The sequence below is a fragment of the Microcebus murinus genome, chromosome 10 (genome assembly GCF_040939455.1).
Source record: "Microcebus murinus isolate Inina chromosome 10, M.murinus_Inina_mat1.0, whole genome shotgun sequence".
NCBI lineage: Eukaryota > Metazoa > Chordata > Mammalia > Primates > Cheirogaleidae > Microcebus > Microcebus murinus.
The window spans coordinates 8,510,049-8,527,257 of record NC_134113.1 but is presented as its reverse complement, the minus strand read 5'-3'; the positions used below and the strand labels follow the sequence as shown (position 1 = coordinate 8,527,257).

General features: G+C 40.0%; 1 protein-coding gene across 6 annotated transcripts in view; it reads left to right on the top strand.

Moving 5' to 3' along the window:
• Nucleotides 1–17,209, top strand: part of TNRC6B (trinucleotide repeat containing adaptor 6B) — a 249,037-nt gene that overhangs the window by 162,468 nt on the left and 69,360 nt on the right. For all 6 annotated transcript variants that reach the window (XM_012741670.2, XM_012741671.2, XM_012741666.2 and 3 more), the window contains 2 exons: nucleotides 6,329–6,416; nucleotides 11,113–11,134. In XM_012741670.2, coding sequence (XP_012597124.1) covers nucleotides 6,329–6,416; nucleotides 11,113–11,134 — 110 coding nt within the window. The remainder of the gene's footprint in view (nucleotides 1–6,328; nucleotides 6,417–11,112; nucleotides 11,135–17,209) is intronic.

Genomic DNA, 17,209 nt, shown 5'->3' with positions numbered 1-17,209 from the left:
CTGGCACACAGCAGGCGCTCAGTGTGTGTTTATTCTGTGATTGAGTTCATCATTTTGAGGCTTTTCTTTAAACACATCTCCCCTGGGAGGGGTAGAAAGTGTTGTTCACTCTTTAATCGTGCTTTTTGGTAACATATACGTGGAGGCCCTGTGTTGCGGTGTTCGTGCCAGGTGCCCATGACAGGAAGAAGGGTAGGGCTGACTCTCCCTCCCCTGTGTTCAGAGACTCCAGCGCAGTCATCCTTGGCTCCCTTCTCTCCAGCGTGCTGGGTGCTCTGGAGGGGGCAGGCCAGGCCTGTGAGGACAGACGCAGGAGCTTGGGTGTTGACACCAGAGGGGAGAGGTGGGCTTCTGGTTGGAGGTGGGAAGAAGAGGTTTTAGAAGTTTTGGTTTATGTGATTATGTACACCAGTCCCAATTTGATTCTTTATTCAGTTACCAGAAAATGTGTGTGGTTCATTTGAAAAACGCATTCCCTATGAGGAGAGCCCCTGCCACTTTCTCCCTTGCTCCTTGTGCTGCACTCCCCGCACCTCCTCACACACACCAGTCTCACTCCTTTCCATTGGCCATTCCCTCTGTCCAGAATATTCTCTCCACAGATATCCACATGGGCCCTTCCCTTGCCTCAGTGGGTCTCCATTCTTAGGACACTGTATCAGAGAGGCCTTTCCTAAGTCATGTGGAAGAGCAGGCCCTCTTCCCACCTCTGTCCTTCTCCATCGGCTCACCTGTCCTCTTTGCGGCACTGTTGCTGCCTGAAGCGTATTTATTGTACATCTGTTTGGTTGTGTATCTTTTTGTTTGTTGCCTGTCTCCCCCACTGGAATGTAAGCCTCATGAGAGCCTGGGCTTGCTTTTGTCCTTGCCAAATCCTCAGTGCTTAGAAAGATGCCTGGCTCATGTTAGACACCCAGTAAATGTTTGTTAAGGGAATGGATTGGTTCCTGGCCATCCTGTGATAGCAGGGAGGTGAAACACAGAGGAGTCCCCAAACCAGTCTGTGCCTTCCAGATCCCCGGTAAAAGCAGCCGTGCTGCAGAAAGTCATTTCACGTTCTCTGATGCTGCCAATGACTGATGCCATCCGCCTAGGATACCTCAAGGGCCAAGTGAGAGGTGGGGCAATAGTTGTGGGGTATGTGGAGGAGGGCAAGTTTCTTTGGAATAGAAGTTTTCGGGGAAGGTTTCGCTGAAGCAAGTGGACGTTGAGCCAGGACTTGGCAGTGGGCTGAAGTATGATGGGCAGTAAAAAGGCTGGTTTCCATGTCAGGCATGCAGGTAGGCGAGGAAAATGTGGAAGTTGGAACTGCACTGAGAGGCCTTGAATGCTAGCTCCAAGGAGTTGTAGTCCAGACACTCCAGCTATCTTAGCTCTCCCCCTGCATGATCTCAGACTATTGGAGGGTTCTGCTGTAGAAAGCAGCAGGTCTTTAGGAATGTCACCAACATTGCTCATCAGTTCTGAACTTGGATGCAGAGCAGGAGTCTTGCCATTCCTCAGCACAGGCGAATATTGGATGCTTTCCTTTCTAGTCAAGTACTGCCTATCTTTTTCTCTCAACTAAGGATTATTGTGGGAAAAAAAGAAGAAGAAAACATTGTTGTAGTCTTTCTTCAAGCTAGAGGTTCTTAAGAGTAGTCTGACCTCTTACCATTCTAGATTTATTCTAGATACAGTGTTTGTGCTTGCTTTATTTTTTGCTTACCCACACAGCACTTCAGTTCTTTCAGTACTGACAAGAGTCAAATAGAAATGACAGGAATTTGTCTCTTGCAGAGGCAGTATTAAACCCCCAGCTCCTAGCCAAGTGCTTCCTAACATGTTCATGTCAAGACATACATAAAAAAGATTTGTAGAGCAGACTGGGGTAGATGGATGAGGTTGGTTTGGGCTGACAGCCCCAGGTTCTGTCTGGGAGTCCCCGAGGACCCCAAGGGCCATGAGGGGCTTTGTATTCCTTACCTACCTAGAAACCAGGCTCACCTATAAATCATTCTTGGCACAAAGTAGGGAAGTAGAGGTGCCCATAGTATTGCCTGGTGAGCTATAGTAAAGACTTAGTAAACATTTACTAAATTTGTTGACTGAATTAAATAGCAATTTAGAAATAATGAATTTTACATCTGGCTGTGTATTTAGAGATGAGAGAGAATATGAATGATTTCTCCTGCCTTCCAAACTTAGAAGCAACTGATAGTCAGTCAATAGGACCCACCTAGTCATCTGGCATTTATATTTGGTTGTTGTATGGGAAGTTTGATTTTTGAGATTTTAAATCAGGTAATGTTATTTTCTCCTTTCCTTTCCTCTCCTTTCCTCTTTTTTTGGAGAGATGTCTCACTATATTGCCCAGGCTGGTCTCAAACTCCTGTCCTTGAGTTATCCTCCCACCTCGGCCTCCCAAAGTGCTAGGATTACAGGCATGAGCCACCACATCAAGTGATAATAATGAAAAGTGTAGGTTTAAACAAGAATTTAGAGCAGTGGTTCTCAGCTCTAGCCACATGTTAGAACCATTTGGGGAAAGATTTCTTTGTAATTGATCTAGGGTACTGCTTGAGCAATGGTTTTGTGTTTATTGTTTGGATTTTGTTTTGTGTTGGGAAAAAAAACCTCGAACTTGCAGAGTTTGAATCCGTATGATTTAAAAAAGACCCCCCCCAGTCATTTGAGAATAAACTGCTGACCCAGTGTCACCTGTAGTCCTTTCACTAACAGTGTAGTGTATTTCTAACAAAAAGAACATTCTTCTTTAGAACCACAGTATAACCATGAAAGGAAAAAATTAATGCTGACATATTACTACCTCTTACTCTTCGGCTCCATTAAAGGTGTGATGTTCTCCTTTATATAGCCCAAGGAGGCCCACAGGGGGCGTCTGGTTGTTATGTCTCTTTAGTCTCCTTCCATTTGAAACAGTTCTCATTCTTTCCTTGACTTTCATGGGCTTGAAACTTTTTAAGATTGCAGGCCAGTTATTCTGTAGAATGCCTGTCAACATGGAGTTGTCTGATGTTTCCTTGTGATGGTATTCAGTTTGTATGCCTTTGAAAAGAGTATCACAGAAGTGATTCTGTGCTCTTCTTTCAGCATCCTGTCAAGTAACTCAGTTTCAATTTGTTCCATTGCTAATGAAGTTCACGTGGATTCCTTGATGAAGGCGGTACATGCTAGTCTTCTCCTTTGTATAATTACTCTTTTCTCTTTTATGATTAATAAGTATTTTATGGAGAGGTGCTTTGAAACTATGTGAATATTCCATTCCTCAGCACTTTCAATTTGTTCATTTACTTATTTCTCTTTGTATGGACTCATGTTTTCCTATTTTATACAATGGCTTATAATTTCTTACATTTATTTTGATACTCATGTTGTTCCAGATTTAGCTTGTAGGAGCCCCTTCAAACTGTCTCTGTAACCATTTGACATATCCCATCGTTGTTTGAGCACTCCCTTACTTCTTGGCAAACATACATTTCAGGTTCATCTAGTACTTTTTTTTACCCTACCCTCCAAATTAGCTCTTTTTCCAAAGAACTCTGGTTTGTTTAGTGACAAATGTTATTTAGGAGCCACAAAACTGGATGCTAAATGTGTTCATTGCTATCTGGATGTTGCTTGTTCTGTAGCCTTTGCAGAGAGAGACTCAGCTAAGGATTTTTAAAAGTTCCCCAAATGATGCTAATGTGCAGCCTTAAAAGAGAGTACAAATGAATTTGAAGAAAGGTGAATCCCACACTATTCAATTCATTGTTAAGTAAATGGCAAGTTTTTAAGTCAAGTTTGGCAAAGTAAATTCTCCCTAAGGGAGTAAAATTTAAAGTGAAGACTAAATTCTACCCAGATCCATGTTAAAAAAAAAAAAAAAACAGGGTGAAAGCACAGACTGTCTCCTGGAAAGCTTTGAAAAATATTTGTTTTGGAAATAAATCCACTTCTAGTAAGCATGAATTTCTATCTCTTTCCCTGAATTACCTGTTTATAGGGGAAATATTTGAAAAGGTTAGTTGTTTTTTAAGAATGTCTCTCATTAAAACTCACTGCTTTTTTTCCATTATATATATATTTTTTAAAGAAACTTCTAATTTTAGAATAATTTTAGATTTAGGAAAAAAGGCAACTTAATGCTTTTTTTCTTTAAAGCACCGAATATTTAAACAGATATGTAGGCTGTGGTTGCCTAAATATCCTTTTCTGTAGTTAGTTTCACTATAAAATGCAGAAGCCAAATTACACCAATTGGGCATGAGAGACCCCCTTCTCTCTCCACTTGCAGCCAGAGGAAACAAGAGGCTCTTAGAGCCAAATATAACAGGATCGGTGGCCAGCCTACCTTAGATGGTCAACGTCCATCTTGCCAGTTTTTGTAAATCCATTTTCTTAAAGCAGTACACTGCTGCAAGTGGATTTTCTCCAGGAGCTTCATACCTAGACAGATGTACACGTAATCTGACTCCAGAGAAATCCAGCATTAGACCTAAGGAATTTTCAATAAAATCTCATCCTAGATTGTGTGAATTTTGCATATTAGGCTTTTGTATATTTATGCCCAGAGGTGCAGAAGGAGAAAGGCTAGTATTTGTGAATGTGGACAAAGTCAGTGACAACTTAACATGTAGGTAAAATAACTTTTAAAATTTTCGTTTTCTATAAATAAAAGGTTAATTACCTATTCAGGAGAGCCCGCCTCAGTTTTGGTCCTTATTCCATTCCCTTTTGTGTGGGTTGAATGTATTAAACTAGATCTCTACTACCCAAACTTGAGTCCTTTAGGAACCATCTTTGTGATTTTTTGCCTTGTTTGCAAACCTATTGTTTACTTAGCATTTTTCTTTAATTTGACTCACCTCGCCCCCCTCCCTCCAGACAGGGTCTCACTCCGATGCCCAGGCTGGAGTGCAGTGGTCCTGTCAGAGCTCCCTGGCATTATGGGCATGAGCCACCTCACTCAGCCTAATTTGACTCACTTTTAACTTGGCCTTAATCTAGGTGATATCTGTGAAACTGGGGATTTGTTATATTGATCACTTAAAATCATAAGTACTGCAGGCATTATCTGTTCAGTACTCTGGGGACCTGAGAATTAGATCTCTGTTTCTAGCTCTGAAATTCAATAAACATCCAGTCTGGAGGTTATACCTTAAGCTTTGAAGTGACACTAGGTGGTTGCTCATATGGTTTATCTCAGTTCATACACAGAGTAAAAATTGGTGGCATTAGAATAAATGTTCCATTTCAGAGTCATTTTTGAAATGTGAGGTATAAATTATATCATCTTAATTTTTTAATATTCATACATTTGTTCAGTTAGTATGTTTATTATTGTGTATCTTTTTATTGTAATTGAATGAAGCAAAACCTGATTGTCTTAATTTAGGTGCATGGGAGGATGCAATTGTGCACTCAATAGGGACTACATTGATTTATAGGCTCTCAGTAACTGCCTTAAAAACACAAGTAAAATGGCTCACGCCTGTAATCCTAGCTCTTGGGAGGCCGAGGCGGGCGGATTGCTCAAGGTCAGGAGTTCAAAACCAGCCTGAGCAAGAGCGAGACCCCGTCTCTACTATAAATAGAAAGAAATTAATTGGCCAACTGATATATATATAAAAAAAAAAAATTAGCCGGGCACGGTGGCGCATGCCTGTAGTCCCAGCTACCCGGGAGGCTGAGGCAGAAGGATCACTCGAGCCCAGGAGTTTGAGGTTGCTGTGAGCTAGGCTGACGCCACGGCACTCACTCTAGCCTGGGCAACAAAGCGAGACTCTGTCTCAAAAAAAAAAATAAAAAAAATAAAAACACAAGTAAAAATATGTGAAACATGTAGTATTAATAAATGTAGGGAAAAATATGGAATATGGAACATATGAGTTCTATGTTCACCATTCTGAGGATGTCATGGGAAAACACCTAAATTATAGTATGTACTATAATTAATTGCATTATTTGTGGGGAATATTACCAGAAGCCAACTAGATATTATCATATTCAACTCAAGTCCTTTGCTTAGTGGAAATACATTAATCCTCTGTGTGTGTGTACATGTGTATTCTTTTAGGTAGATACTATAAAAGCTTATCTTAATAGGCTTCTTTGAAACTAAACTTAATGTCATATTTTACAAAGGGGGTGATAAACCAGGATGTGAGAATAATTAAATGTGGTGTGCTTTATGCATCCTTTTGGTTTAAGTGAAAATACTGTGTTTTGCTCAGTCACAGAGATGAAATATTGTCTTGCACATCATCTGTAAGTATTTAATTTGCTACAGAAATGAATCGTGAATATAGATGTATAACCTTCTGGTATGATATTACGTTAACAGAGAGAAGGAGCAAGAAAGGGAAGAACAGTTAATGGAAGACAAGAAAAGGAAGAAAGAGGATAAAAAGAAAAAAGAAGCCACTCAGAAGGTGAGTTTAATCAATTAAGTCTGTCTTTACACCTGCAAACATCCAGATAAGAAACTATCTTGGCCCAGGTACCTGACATCTCAATAATGCTACTTGAGACATTAGTTTACTTGAAAGTTTTAAGATTTGGAGGTGGGAGAAAGTTCAAAGTCTGTGCCTATTACCATAAAGTACATGCTAAATGATACTGCAGCTGATTTTGTCAAACAACAAAAACAATATTGAGAAAGGCAAGGGAGTTTTCAAATGCTCAGCTCTTGTTGTGTTTCCTTATTTGTGTAATAATTTAATCTTAATTTCCTTAAGCAAGTTTAGAGAATAACTTTTTAAAAAGTGCTGGAGTTTGCCTTGGCATTCTTTTGGTCACTGTTGTTTTGATGAGTCTGCCTTTGGATAATTCCATACCGAACCCCCCACCCCCACCCCCTGCCGCCCAAAGGATCCATTGGGTCTGTATAGTGTTTGGAGGGATATAGCATTGCAAGGCTTTGAGGAATTTACTTAGGAAAAAAGAAGAGATGCTAAAAGAGGGCTGTGAGCTGTCAGGTCTCAGTTGAAGTGTTAGTCTGCCAGTACTGTCTGAGGCAGAGTGGTTAGAATGCCCTGCCCCTCCCCTCTTTCTTCAGAGCATCACCTCTGCTGTAGCCATTGCCTGATCTCACTTAATTGCCCCCACCTCACCATTCTGTTTATATCTCTTACTTGGGCTCTGGCTTCTCAGGGTTGCTTTGGTGCCTTTTTTGGAGGCAAGGTGATTTGTTACCAGTTCTTGTTAGCGCTACCTAAAGCACTTGGGAAGCAGGGTCTCACTGTGGGGCAGGTTTGAGGGTTCCTGCTGTGTTGCTAGTTATCAGAGCCTAAGTTTAGGGAGATACAAACTGTTACTAAGGTTCAGAGGTTATCTTTAGATTTTGTATAGAGTCAAGGCAATCAAACACAAGCCAATGTAAGGTGTAAGGGGCCCTGTAAGTTGTCCCAGCATTATTGGATATAGTGTTTCCCATCATTCAATTTCTTGAATTATTGAAATAGTTCATTTATGTGTGCCAGCATAAGAAAAGTGGAAATACTTTCTGAATTAGATTGCATGTGACCCTGCCGTGTTAACTATATGAAATACAATTTTATCTTTTCTTCATGACTTAATTAAAAAGAACATCCATTATTATTTGGTGCTATTAAAAGACTGCTATTTTCTTGAAGATTTTGTCTGTTTTTAATTGTTTCTGTAAATAGTGCTATCTTACGCATGCCATCTTTGTGCTATCAGGGTATCTGCTTCTAATGTGTTGCTTCTCATCTGAGTTTGTAAGAGTTGTATATAACTCTAAAGAGTGTGGGCCAGGCATGGTGGTTCCAGCCTATAATCCCAACACTTTAGGAGGCTGAGGCAGGAGGATTGCTTGATCCCAGGAGTTATAGGCTGCAGTGAGCTATGATTGTACCACTGGACTCCAGCCTGGGCCACAGAGCAAGACTCTCTATCTTAAAAAAAGAAAAGTCTGGGGGGAGGGGGAGAAATGGGCATTTATTGAAACCTTAAAATCTGTACCCCCATAATATGCCGAAATAAAAAAAAGAAAAAAAGAAAAGAAAAGTCTGAATAAAGAAGTCAGATAACAACCTAGAGGCTTTTTTACACTTCCTTTGGGTACACAGCCACATTCCCTATCATTGAGGTTGCAATATGTAGGTCCACCGTGTATGAGGTGTTAGTGGCATTGCCCCTGTGGCTTCTGGGCTCTTGTCCCTGTGCCCTACACACACTGAGTGTGCCTCTTCCTCACCCGCTAGAGTGATGTGAGATTGAACATTAGGGAAAGCTTTCTTTTCTTCAAGGTACTCACACATTTCATTGACTAAATTGGTACAAAAATCAGATTTTGCAGTCTGTTGGAATGGATGGTTAATAGGCTAAACAGCAGGGAACTTGAGCAAAGGCTGTTAACAATAGGATGCCAAATAGAGCAATTGTTTTAGACAATATACATTCCATTTTCATTCTTGACATAAATAACAGTGTTTTCTTAAACTAAAAATATCAATATCTAGAAATAACTAATAAAATATGCATTTGTAAACTTGCTTTGTGGATTCCACTAAGAAAAATGATTTAAAATAAAGATGGTATGGATATATTTGAGAGTGAATTGGGATTACTTATGCAGAGAATGAGTCTATGCAGCTGGACAATCTCCCCTGTGTGCTTGTGTCTGCATTAACAACTGATTAAGAAGTGATGTCAAAGAGGAATGGCATCATAAATAGGATTTTGAAGTGGTTGATTGCAAGCAATAAAAATTCAATCATTTTTGCTCAAAATTGTCTAGCTCAGCTGACGTAGAGTCTAGGTTGACACAGGCCGACCCATGGCCTTTGATACTGTTTTATGATACTGAACCATTGTGTAATTTCAGAATTAAATTCCGATTTAGCAGTTTTAAGGAGAGAACACAAAGCTTACCATGTGATTGTCTTAGTGGTTTCCAACCTTATTATAGAGACAACGCCTCAACTAGGAGGCCTAAAATGTGCTATAATGAAAAGAATTGTAGAGAATGTGCCAGAGGTTCTATTATGTGGTCAGTCGTTCATTCATTCAGTCAGCAAACATTTGTGGTGCCTCATCTAAGTGTTTCCACATCTTTCAGCTGCTTACCGCACTGCTTTATAGCCAGTTCTTTGTGTCTGTCTTCACTACTAGACTGACTGTAAGTTTCTCAAGGTTTTATTCATATTTGTATTGTCAGTAACTAGGGCAGTGCCTGGTGCAGAATAGTCACTTAAAAATTGTATATTTAATAAGTGAATGGTCAAGAATGAATGATGGAAACATAATTTTCTTGAAGAATTGAATTTTATTTAAAGCTAAAATTAAATTACTTCCACACAGAAATTAAGCATGAGCTTTTTGCACTGTTTTCAGTGGCTGTGGCAGTTTGCTCTTTCTAGAGCCATCACTGAGTAAACTGTTAGATTTCCATTCACGAGAGAGGTGTCAAAGAAGGGTTCCATTCACATTCATTAGGATGCTGCTGCTAAAGGAGCATTGTTTAGTGTTGGCAGAATACATACTTTGATCATCCAGCTTTTTACCATCTGGGGACAGCTCTTTTAACAGAACCCACATTATAAGACATATTTGACATTATTTGGGTTTGTTGCTTATGGCAGGAAGGCATTGATTTCCTGTGTAACTGATTTTCAAAAACGGCATTCTAAGAAATATTTACAGTGGTATAAAACCTAAATTGCCTTAGGGAATTGGTATGTGGATGGGTAGAAATCATTCATTCTTAGATAAGTGAGGTTATAGAGAAATTACACAAGGATATTTTTTGGTAGAATTGAGCTCTATAACAATTAGTACTGGGAAACATTCATTTTAAGACACTGTGTTCCACTAATTCACTACAGTAGAATTAGCTTGTGCTTTCATGTAAGATTGTAAGAAGCATTCCAGGAGGTCCTGCAAGTAGATGGTTTAACTTAGATTTAGAATCCAACAGTAGAGTGCTGGGATCCACTGTGAAGGGGGCAGGTTAGCTGCACGACCTTCCCTCCAAAGATGACCATGTTTTTGTGAACCCCCCATAGCAGTAACCCAGTATGATCACCAGCCACAAATGATCAAACCTCTTTACATGAATATTTTTGTTACAAATGTCAGATAACCAATATAAAAATGCTTTAGAAGATTAACAGTTGGGAAAAGTGGGTCAAAAGCACCCACGAGTCTCAATAATGTAAAGTAACCACTGTTAGAACTTTGGCATATTTCCTTTTGGATGTTTTTCTTATGTGTGACCTTTGTGGGTTTTATACAGGACATGTATAATTAGACACCCTCCTTTATTTTCCCCTCTTAACAATATCAGAAGCAGTTTTCCATTTGGCTTCTAATCATCATTTCCAAACTCTCTAAAAACCCATTACTGTACTCAGCCTGTCCAACTTTTAGGTTAATCACTTCCATAGATGTATTAGTTACTATATAAATAAATACTTTTAACAAAGAACTCTTGATTTGTTCAACATTTACATATTTCATTCATATTGCTGTACTCCATGCTGTATGTAAACTTTAATAACAGCAGCAGATATGCATGGATATCTGATTTAATCCTTATAACAACCCTTTGCAGGGATATACTATTATTATCTCTGTTCAACAGATAATAGAAAACTGAGATCACACGGCCAGGAAGTCACAAGGCTTGGTTTTGAATCCTGCCTTCCTACCATGACCTCTGTTGCCTCTGATGATGGATCTCTGAAGTTTTGCTTTTTAGATTTGGGATTAAGTGTTTGAGTCCATATTCATAGGGGAATCTTTTTGTCTCTATGGCTCATTTAGTTTCTGGGCCACATCCATTTGATTTTGTCTAGTCATAGCAATCAAATGGCAAATATTCACAGTACAGGGACCACATCATGTAATGAGAGGGAAGTGCTTTTTTCTTTTTTTTAAATTTTTAGTATTCTTCCTAATGGTGGTCATGTAAATTATAGTTGGACATATGGCTGTAGTCTAGAAGGATGTCTGAATGGACTCCCAGCTGCTTTTTCTAGATTTCAACTATGCCTGTGTATCTGACAGCCTGGATTACTTAAGTCACCAAAATTAAAGTTGTCTTATAATATAATGCTGAATTAGAAAGCAAATCTCATTTACTGATGTCTGTTCATTTTGCAGGTCACGGAACAAAAAACCAAAGGTAAGATTTTTTTTTTCTTTTTAAATTATTAAAACGTTTTGTGTTTAGATTTTACACTCTTGCTAACTCAGCCTCCGATCCACTTGGAAAGAGAGTGGGTGTCGAGTAATTAAGGTGGGTTTTTTGCAGTCCCTGAGGAGCAATAATAACAAATTAAAAGTAAGTGTACTAATGTTTCTAGTTGGCCTTGAATTTTTTAGGAGACAGAAGAGTAAATACCTGTTGTAAAAGTATATGGGTCATGATTTTGAACTGAACCTTTTCTGAAAAATTTTTTAGAACAATAACAAAAAACAAACCACCAGCTCCTAATTTACAGAGGGGAACTGCAAAGGGCTGTTAACCACTTTACCCATGGCATCCATTAAGTCCGAAAACAGAATGTTGCATCTGCACTCTCTTCTGAGCTAGAGCCTGTAGTGGCTTTCTAAAGGTAATACATTTTGAGTAGGTTAACTCTGTTACAAAACAGTGACGTCTTGTAAACAGAAGCAAGTATCCCTCTGGTCATTCTCATCTTAATGATCTATGTCTTTTTTTTGTTTTTTTCTTTCCTGTTGATTTTGATCATGTAGTTTTTGTCTGGTGATAGTCACACTTTGGGTCAGTTCCCCTTAAGAATGGGAGACTTCCTCCTTTGATGCGGCTCCTCTCCTTGCTCACCTAAATATGTGTGTCAGTTAGGTATGCATGATAGAGAATCATTTGCATAGAGTTGTCAAAATATACAAGCCTAGGCCTCCTGCCAAACCTTCACAGTCCCAGGCCATGGCCCTAGCAGGTATATATATTTTTTCTTTTTTTGAGACAGAGTCTCACTCTGTTGCCCAGGCTAGAGTGAGTGCCGAGGCATCAGCCTATCTCACAGCAACCTCAAACTCCTGGGCTCAAGCAATCCTCCTGCCTCAGCCTCCCGAGTAGCTGGGACTACAGGAATGTGCCACCATGCCTGACTAATTTTGTCTATATATTTTTAGTTAGCCAATTAATTTCTTTCTATTTTTAGTAGAGACGGGGTCTCGCTCTAGCTCAGGCTGGTCTCCAACTCCTGACCTCCTGAGTGATCCACTAGCCTCGGCCTCCCAGAGTGCTAGGATTACAGGCGTGAGCACCGGGCCCGTCCTTAGAAGGTATATTTTAAAAAGCTCTGCACGTGGCCGGGCGCGGTGGCTCACGCCTGTAATCCTAGCTCTCTGGGAGGCCGAGGCGGGCGGATTGCTCGAGGTCGGGAGTTCAAAACCAGCCTGAGCAAGAGCGAGACCCCGTCTCTACTATAAATAGAAAGAAACTAATTGGCCAACTAATATATATAGAAAAAATTAGCCGGGCATGGTGGCGCATGCCTGTAGTCCCAGCTACTTGGGAGGCTGAGACAGAAGGATCGCTTGAGCCCAGGAGTCTGAGGTTGCTGTGAGCTAGGCTGACGCCACAGCACTCACTCTAGCCTAGGCAACAAAGTGAGACTCTGTCTCAAAAAAAAAAAAAAAAAAAAAAGCTCTGCACGTGCCGCAGTACATGACCCTGCTGCACTGGAGAACCACTGTTCTGGACGAAGGGAATCAGATGTGACTGCAACTTGGAGGGGGGTAAAGGTGATCGAGAGATCAAGTCTTGACAGCAGGCTCCGTAAAGATTGGTTTCTTCATTGTTTTTTATTTTGTTTTGTTGCACTACCAGGCCAAAGCATGTCACACAGTGATGGAAGACTAATAAAGACAGTGCCAGTTCCTTAGGAAACTTCGTTATGAAAAACAAATTCTTCGAAAAACAAATTATCAGATATCAGACATTACTATAATATATTTCTAATCAGAAGTCGTTTCAAAGAAGACTGTAGTCTGGGTCTTTGTAGTGATTTATAAGATAACCTGAGAGAAACTATTGTTAGTTATAATTATCTTAATTGGTTAGAGAGAATAGTATTCTCCCCTGTACATTTCCCCAGTTCCCAGCCCAGAAGTAGGCTTTATTTTGGAAATATCTTTGTAAATTACTTGTTTGAAATATAAATATACTTTCCCATACAAATAGTATTATTCATAGTGGTACAGTGTCCATATTTTCTGAACTAACATACTGTCTAGGAAAGGGTTTGGGCACTTAAATATTTATATTTATAGGACTTTTTGATAATTTATGGGGGCAGCAGATGAGAAAATTGTCATTTTCCTGGACAGTCCAGGCTCTGTGGTTTCTGGAACATGGTGGTTGAGTTCCTAGGCCTGGCCACAAGTCTGGTGCTCATGAAGCCAAGTGTTGGTTGTGCTATAGAACCAAGCTGTTCTGTATGATAAGTGGTGTTTCTATTGGAAAACTAAAAATCTGTTAGGCATTTTTTCTCACCAAAAAATTTTTCTGGTACCAGATCTGTTCTCAAATGCATTTCTCTTTCCTCTGCCAAAGTCTTAAAAATCAAACTTCCATTTCTATTCACTACCAGATATTTTTTCTAACTAGGATCTTTCTCATACCTATCATAGAATGGAATACAGTTTCACAATCTCCATACTCTCCCCACCCCCACCCCCAATCAAAAAATAAAAATAATCCTAAGGCCAGCTGAAAGCCCATTTGAGCTTTCCTAAGGGATTTAATTGTTAGAACCAGGGAGTAGACATGAAGTAAAAATATAAATTATCCCTGAAGTATGTTAGACTGTAAGTACAGGGAGGTCTTGATCATTCTAGTTTTGGGCCCAGGTTGATGGCTACAGCTTTATCTTTGTTCCTGAGAGCCTGCCTGGGTACTCTAAATCTTCTTATCTTCCCTCGGCTGACATGTCTGAGTCCTATTCCTCTCCCCAAAGATGATGTCTTCCTCAGGCAATCTCCCTTTAACTCTGAATCTACTCCTCTTTCCCCAACAGACCCTATAAGAAAAAAGAAAAAACTGTTGGTGCCGAATTTCTGGTTGTACAGAGGACTAAAGTAAGATTTTTCCATATTTCAGAGAAAAAGTAGATTTATTATATGTTCTTTATCTTCCCATCATTTGAAAAAAAAATGGTGAGAATTCTGAAGAGAAGAATAGGACAGACATTTCAAGTGGAGGTTATATGAAGACACAGGCCAGAGCTGGCTTGCTACCCAGGTACCAAATAATAATAAATACTTAAGGTAGAAGTTAATATACTCCTTTGTTGGATATTAGACTTGAAATCTGAAGAGTTTGAGGGATTGGTGTAGCAGATCAGATTTAGGAGATGAAATTTAACAGGGATGAAGGATAAGATTAGGATTAAAAAGCCCCTTTGCATAGACTATGTAATGGGAAAATTCAGACATAATGATTTAGCCTTATTAAAAAGATGTTAGAGTAATGGTTGGCTTAATTAGATTTATCAGCATGAAATGACTGATTTATAAAAACTAAGATGACCTTAAGCTACATTAATAGAGATATGGTGTCCAGGAAAGGATTCACAGTTCCTGTAATGGGCACCTGCTATGGAAAGAAACAGAGATCAGCCTCCATGGACCTTAGGAGTTTGGGCCAGATCATTCAAGGAATTTGTCACCTTAGGAGGTTTAAATACCTGTAGGGGTTTGCTTAGCTCCCATGGGAAGGCTTCCCACCTGTGGAACCTCACATAACTGTCTTCAAAAATTTGAGGGGTTCTGGTGCCTGACATTTCATAGTTCCTTGGTAACTGTCTGTTGTATGTTTTGTTCAATGAAACTTACTCTAACTCCTAAAGTACCACTGATGAGTCAAAGCAACAGGGAAAGGCTTCCAGCTCAGTGTAAATTATAGTTTTTAGATATTGTTGTCCAAAGCAGTTATTCATGACATTGCCCCTTTACTCCACTGGGACACAGCTGAGGGACAGCACCTTCCCCATCAGCATAGGTGAGGTATGGGTCTTTGCAGTAAGTTGGCTACGACTCTACTTTTGTTTGAGCCTATTCCAGAAGGCATGTTACAGTGAGTTACAGGGTAACCTTGAGTCTACTCTTTTTCATTACTATTGGAGTTCCCCCCATCACTAAATAATTTGTAGACTAAACTACTTACAGCACCCCTCACATCTTGCAGAGACATCTGTGTGTTCTAACACTATTGTGAGTAACCCACTTGTTCAGAGATGGAACTGGCTGCCTCTAAGGGAGTGAATGAACGTGAGGTATCATGAGACATGTGGATCAGATAAGTGGACATGAAAATAGTCTAGATGGCAGGTGATGGAGGACTTGAACCTGGTTAGGAGCACTGGTGGTAGAGATTAAGGATTGAATTGCAGAGGTGCTATAGTTTAACTTAATGTTGCTGGATAATGATGTGGGGTGTGGGAGCACTGAGAAGTCTAAGATATCTTCCAGGTATCTGACTTGAGCAGCTGGTTGGGTGATGGCTTCATTCTTTGAGGGAGGAGAAATAGGACTGGAAGCTAGGGAACAAGTTTGAGGAGAAGGGCAAGGGTGAAAGAGATCTGAGTTAGAGATTGTGATTTGGGAAACATTAACACATAAGTGATAAACCGGGAGCATGGGAGAATTGGTTTTTTTTTGGTTTTTTGGGGTTTTTTTGTGTTTTTTTTTTTGAGGCCGAGGCGTCAGCCTAGCTCACAGCAATCTCAAACTCCTGGGCTCAGGCAATCCTCCTGCCTCAGCCTCCCGAGTAGCTGGGACTACAGATATGTGCCACCATGCCTGGCTAATTTTTTCTATATATATTAATTGGCCAATTAATTTCTTTCTACTTTTAGTAGAGATGGGGGTCTCGCTCTTGCTCAGACTGGTTTTGAACTCCTGACCTTGCTCAATCCTCCCACCTCAGCCTCCTAGAGTGCTAGGATTACAGGCGTGAGCCACCACGCCCGGCCTATGGAGAGTTTTGTATACAAGTAACTTAAATAAGGGAATAGTGTGGGCCCTGATTTTTGTTTCTTTGTTTTTTTCAGACAGAGTCTTCCTCTGTCACTCAGGCTAAAGTGCAGTGGCATCATCATAGCTCACTGTGACTTCCAACTCTTGGGCTGTCTATCCTCCCACCTTAGCCTCCAGAGTAGCTGGGGCTACAGGTGCAAGTCCCCATGCCTGACTGATTTTCTTTTTATTTTTTTTTTGTAAAGATGGGGTCTTGCTATATTCCTCAGGCTGGTCTTGGACTCCTGGCCTCAAGCAAGCCTCCTGCCTCAGCCTGGCATCACAAAGTGCTGGGATTACAAGCATGAGCTACTTTGCCTGGCCCACATTAATTTTTTGTTGTTTTTTTTTTAAGCCACAATTCAATGGCCAAATTGAGCTGCCATTCTGCAATTGTGATTATGAGGATAGTCAAAAGCAGGGGATGCCAACTGTGGCCCCAGGCCCACTGTATCTCACCACCTATTTTTGTACTCCCTATGAGCTAAGAATGTTTTCTATATTTTTTTAATTATGGGGGGGCGGGGAAATCCAATATTTCATGACATGTGAAAATATGAAAGTCATATTTCACTGTCTACAAGTAAAATTTTATTGGAGCACAGCCACACTCGCTTGTTTACACATTGTCTATGACTGCTTTTGCCCTAGAAGTGCAGAGTTGAGTTATTGTGACAAAGACAGTATGGCCAGTAAAGCCCAAAATATTTTCTATCTGGACCTTCACAGAAGAAGTTTGCTGACCCTGATTAAGAGTGTGAGAAGCCGAGCAAGAGAGAGAAAGGAAAAGCTAGCAGGAGCAGCTCTCACAAAAACACAGAGAGAGGGAATGACAAGTAGTGTCAGAAGCTGCATAAAGTCAAAGAAGAAATGGTCCAGTGAGTGCTCATTGAATTGGCAGTGAAGATCACTAGTGACTTAGGGTAAAAGCCAGTGTGCTGCTTTTTTTGAGAAGTGAATAGAAGGCAAACAAATAGAGACTGTGCTTAAAGTTTACTGAAAATTGTTCAGTATGTATCAGCCATTCACTGCATATCATCAGATTTAAAATTTCAGCCCAAAATAATATCTTTTCTAGGCCTGGTTTGTATTTTAAACATTTCTAGATAATTTTTTATGTTTGGTCCCATTGAGATAGTTAAAGGAAATGATAGTTTGTATTGGTCCTGTATGGTTGTTAGGTTTGTTATGAATATATGCTTTTTTTCCT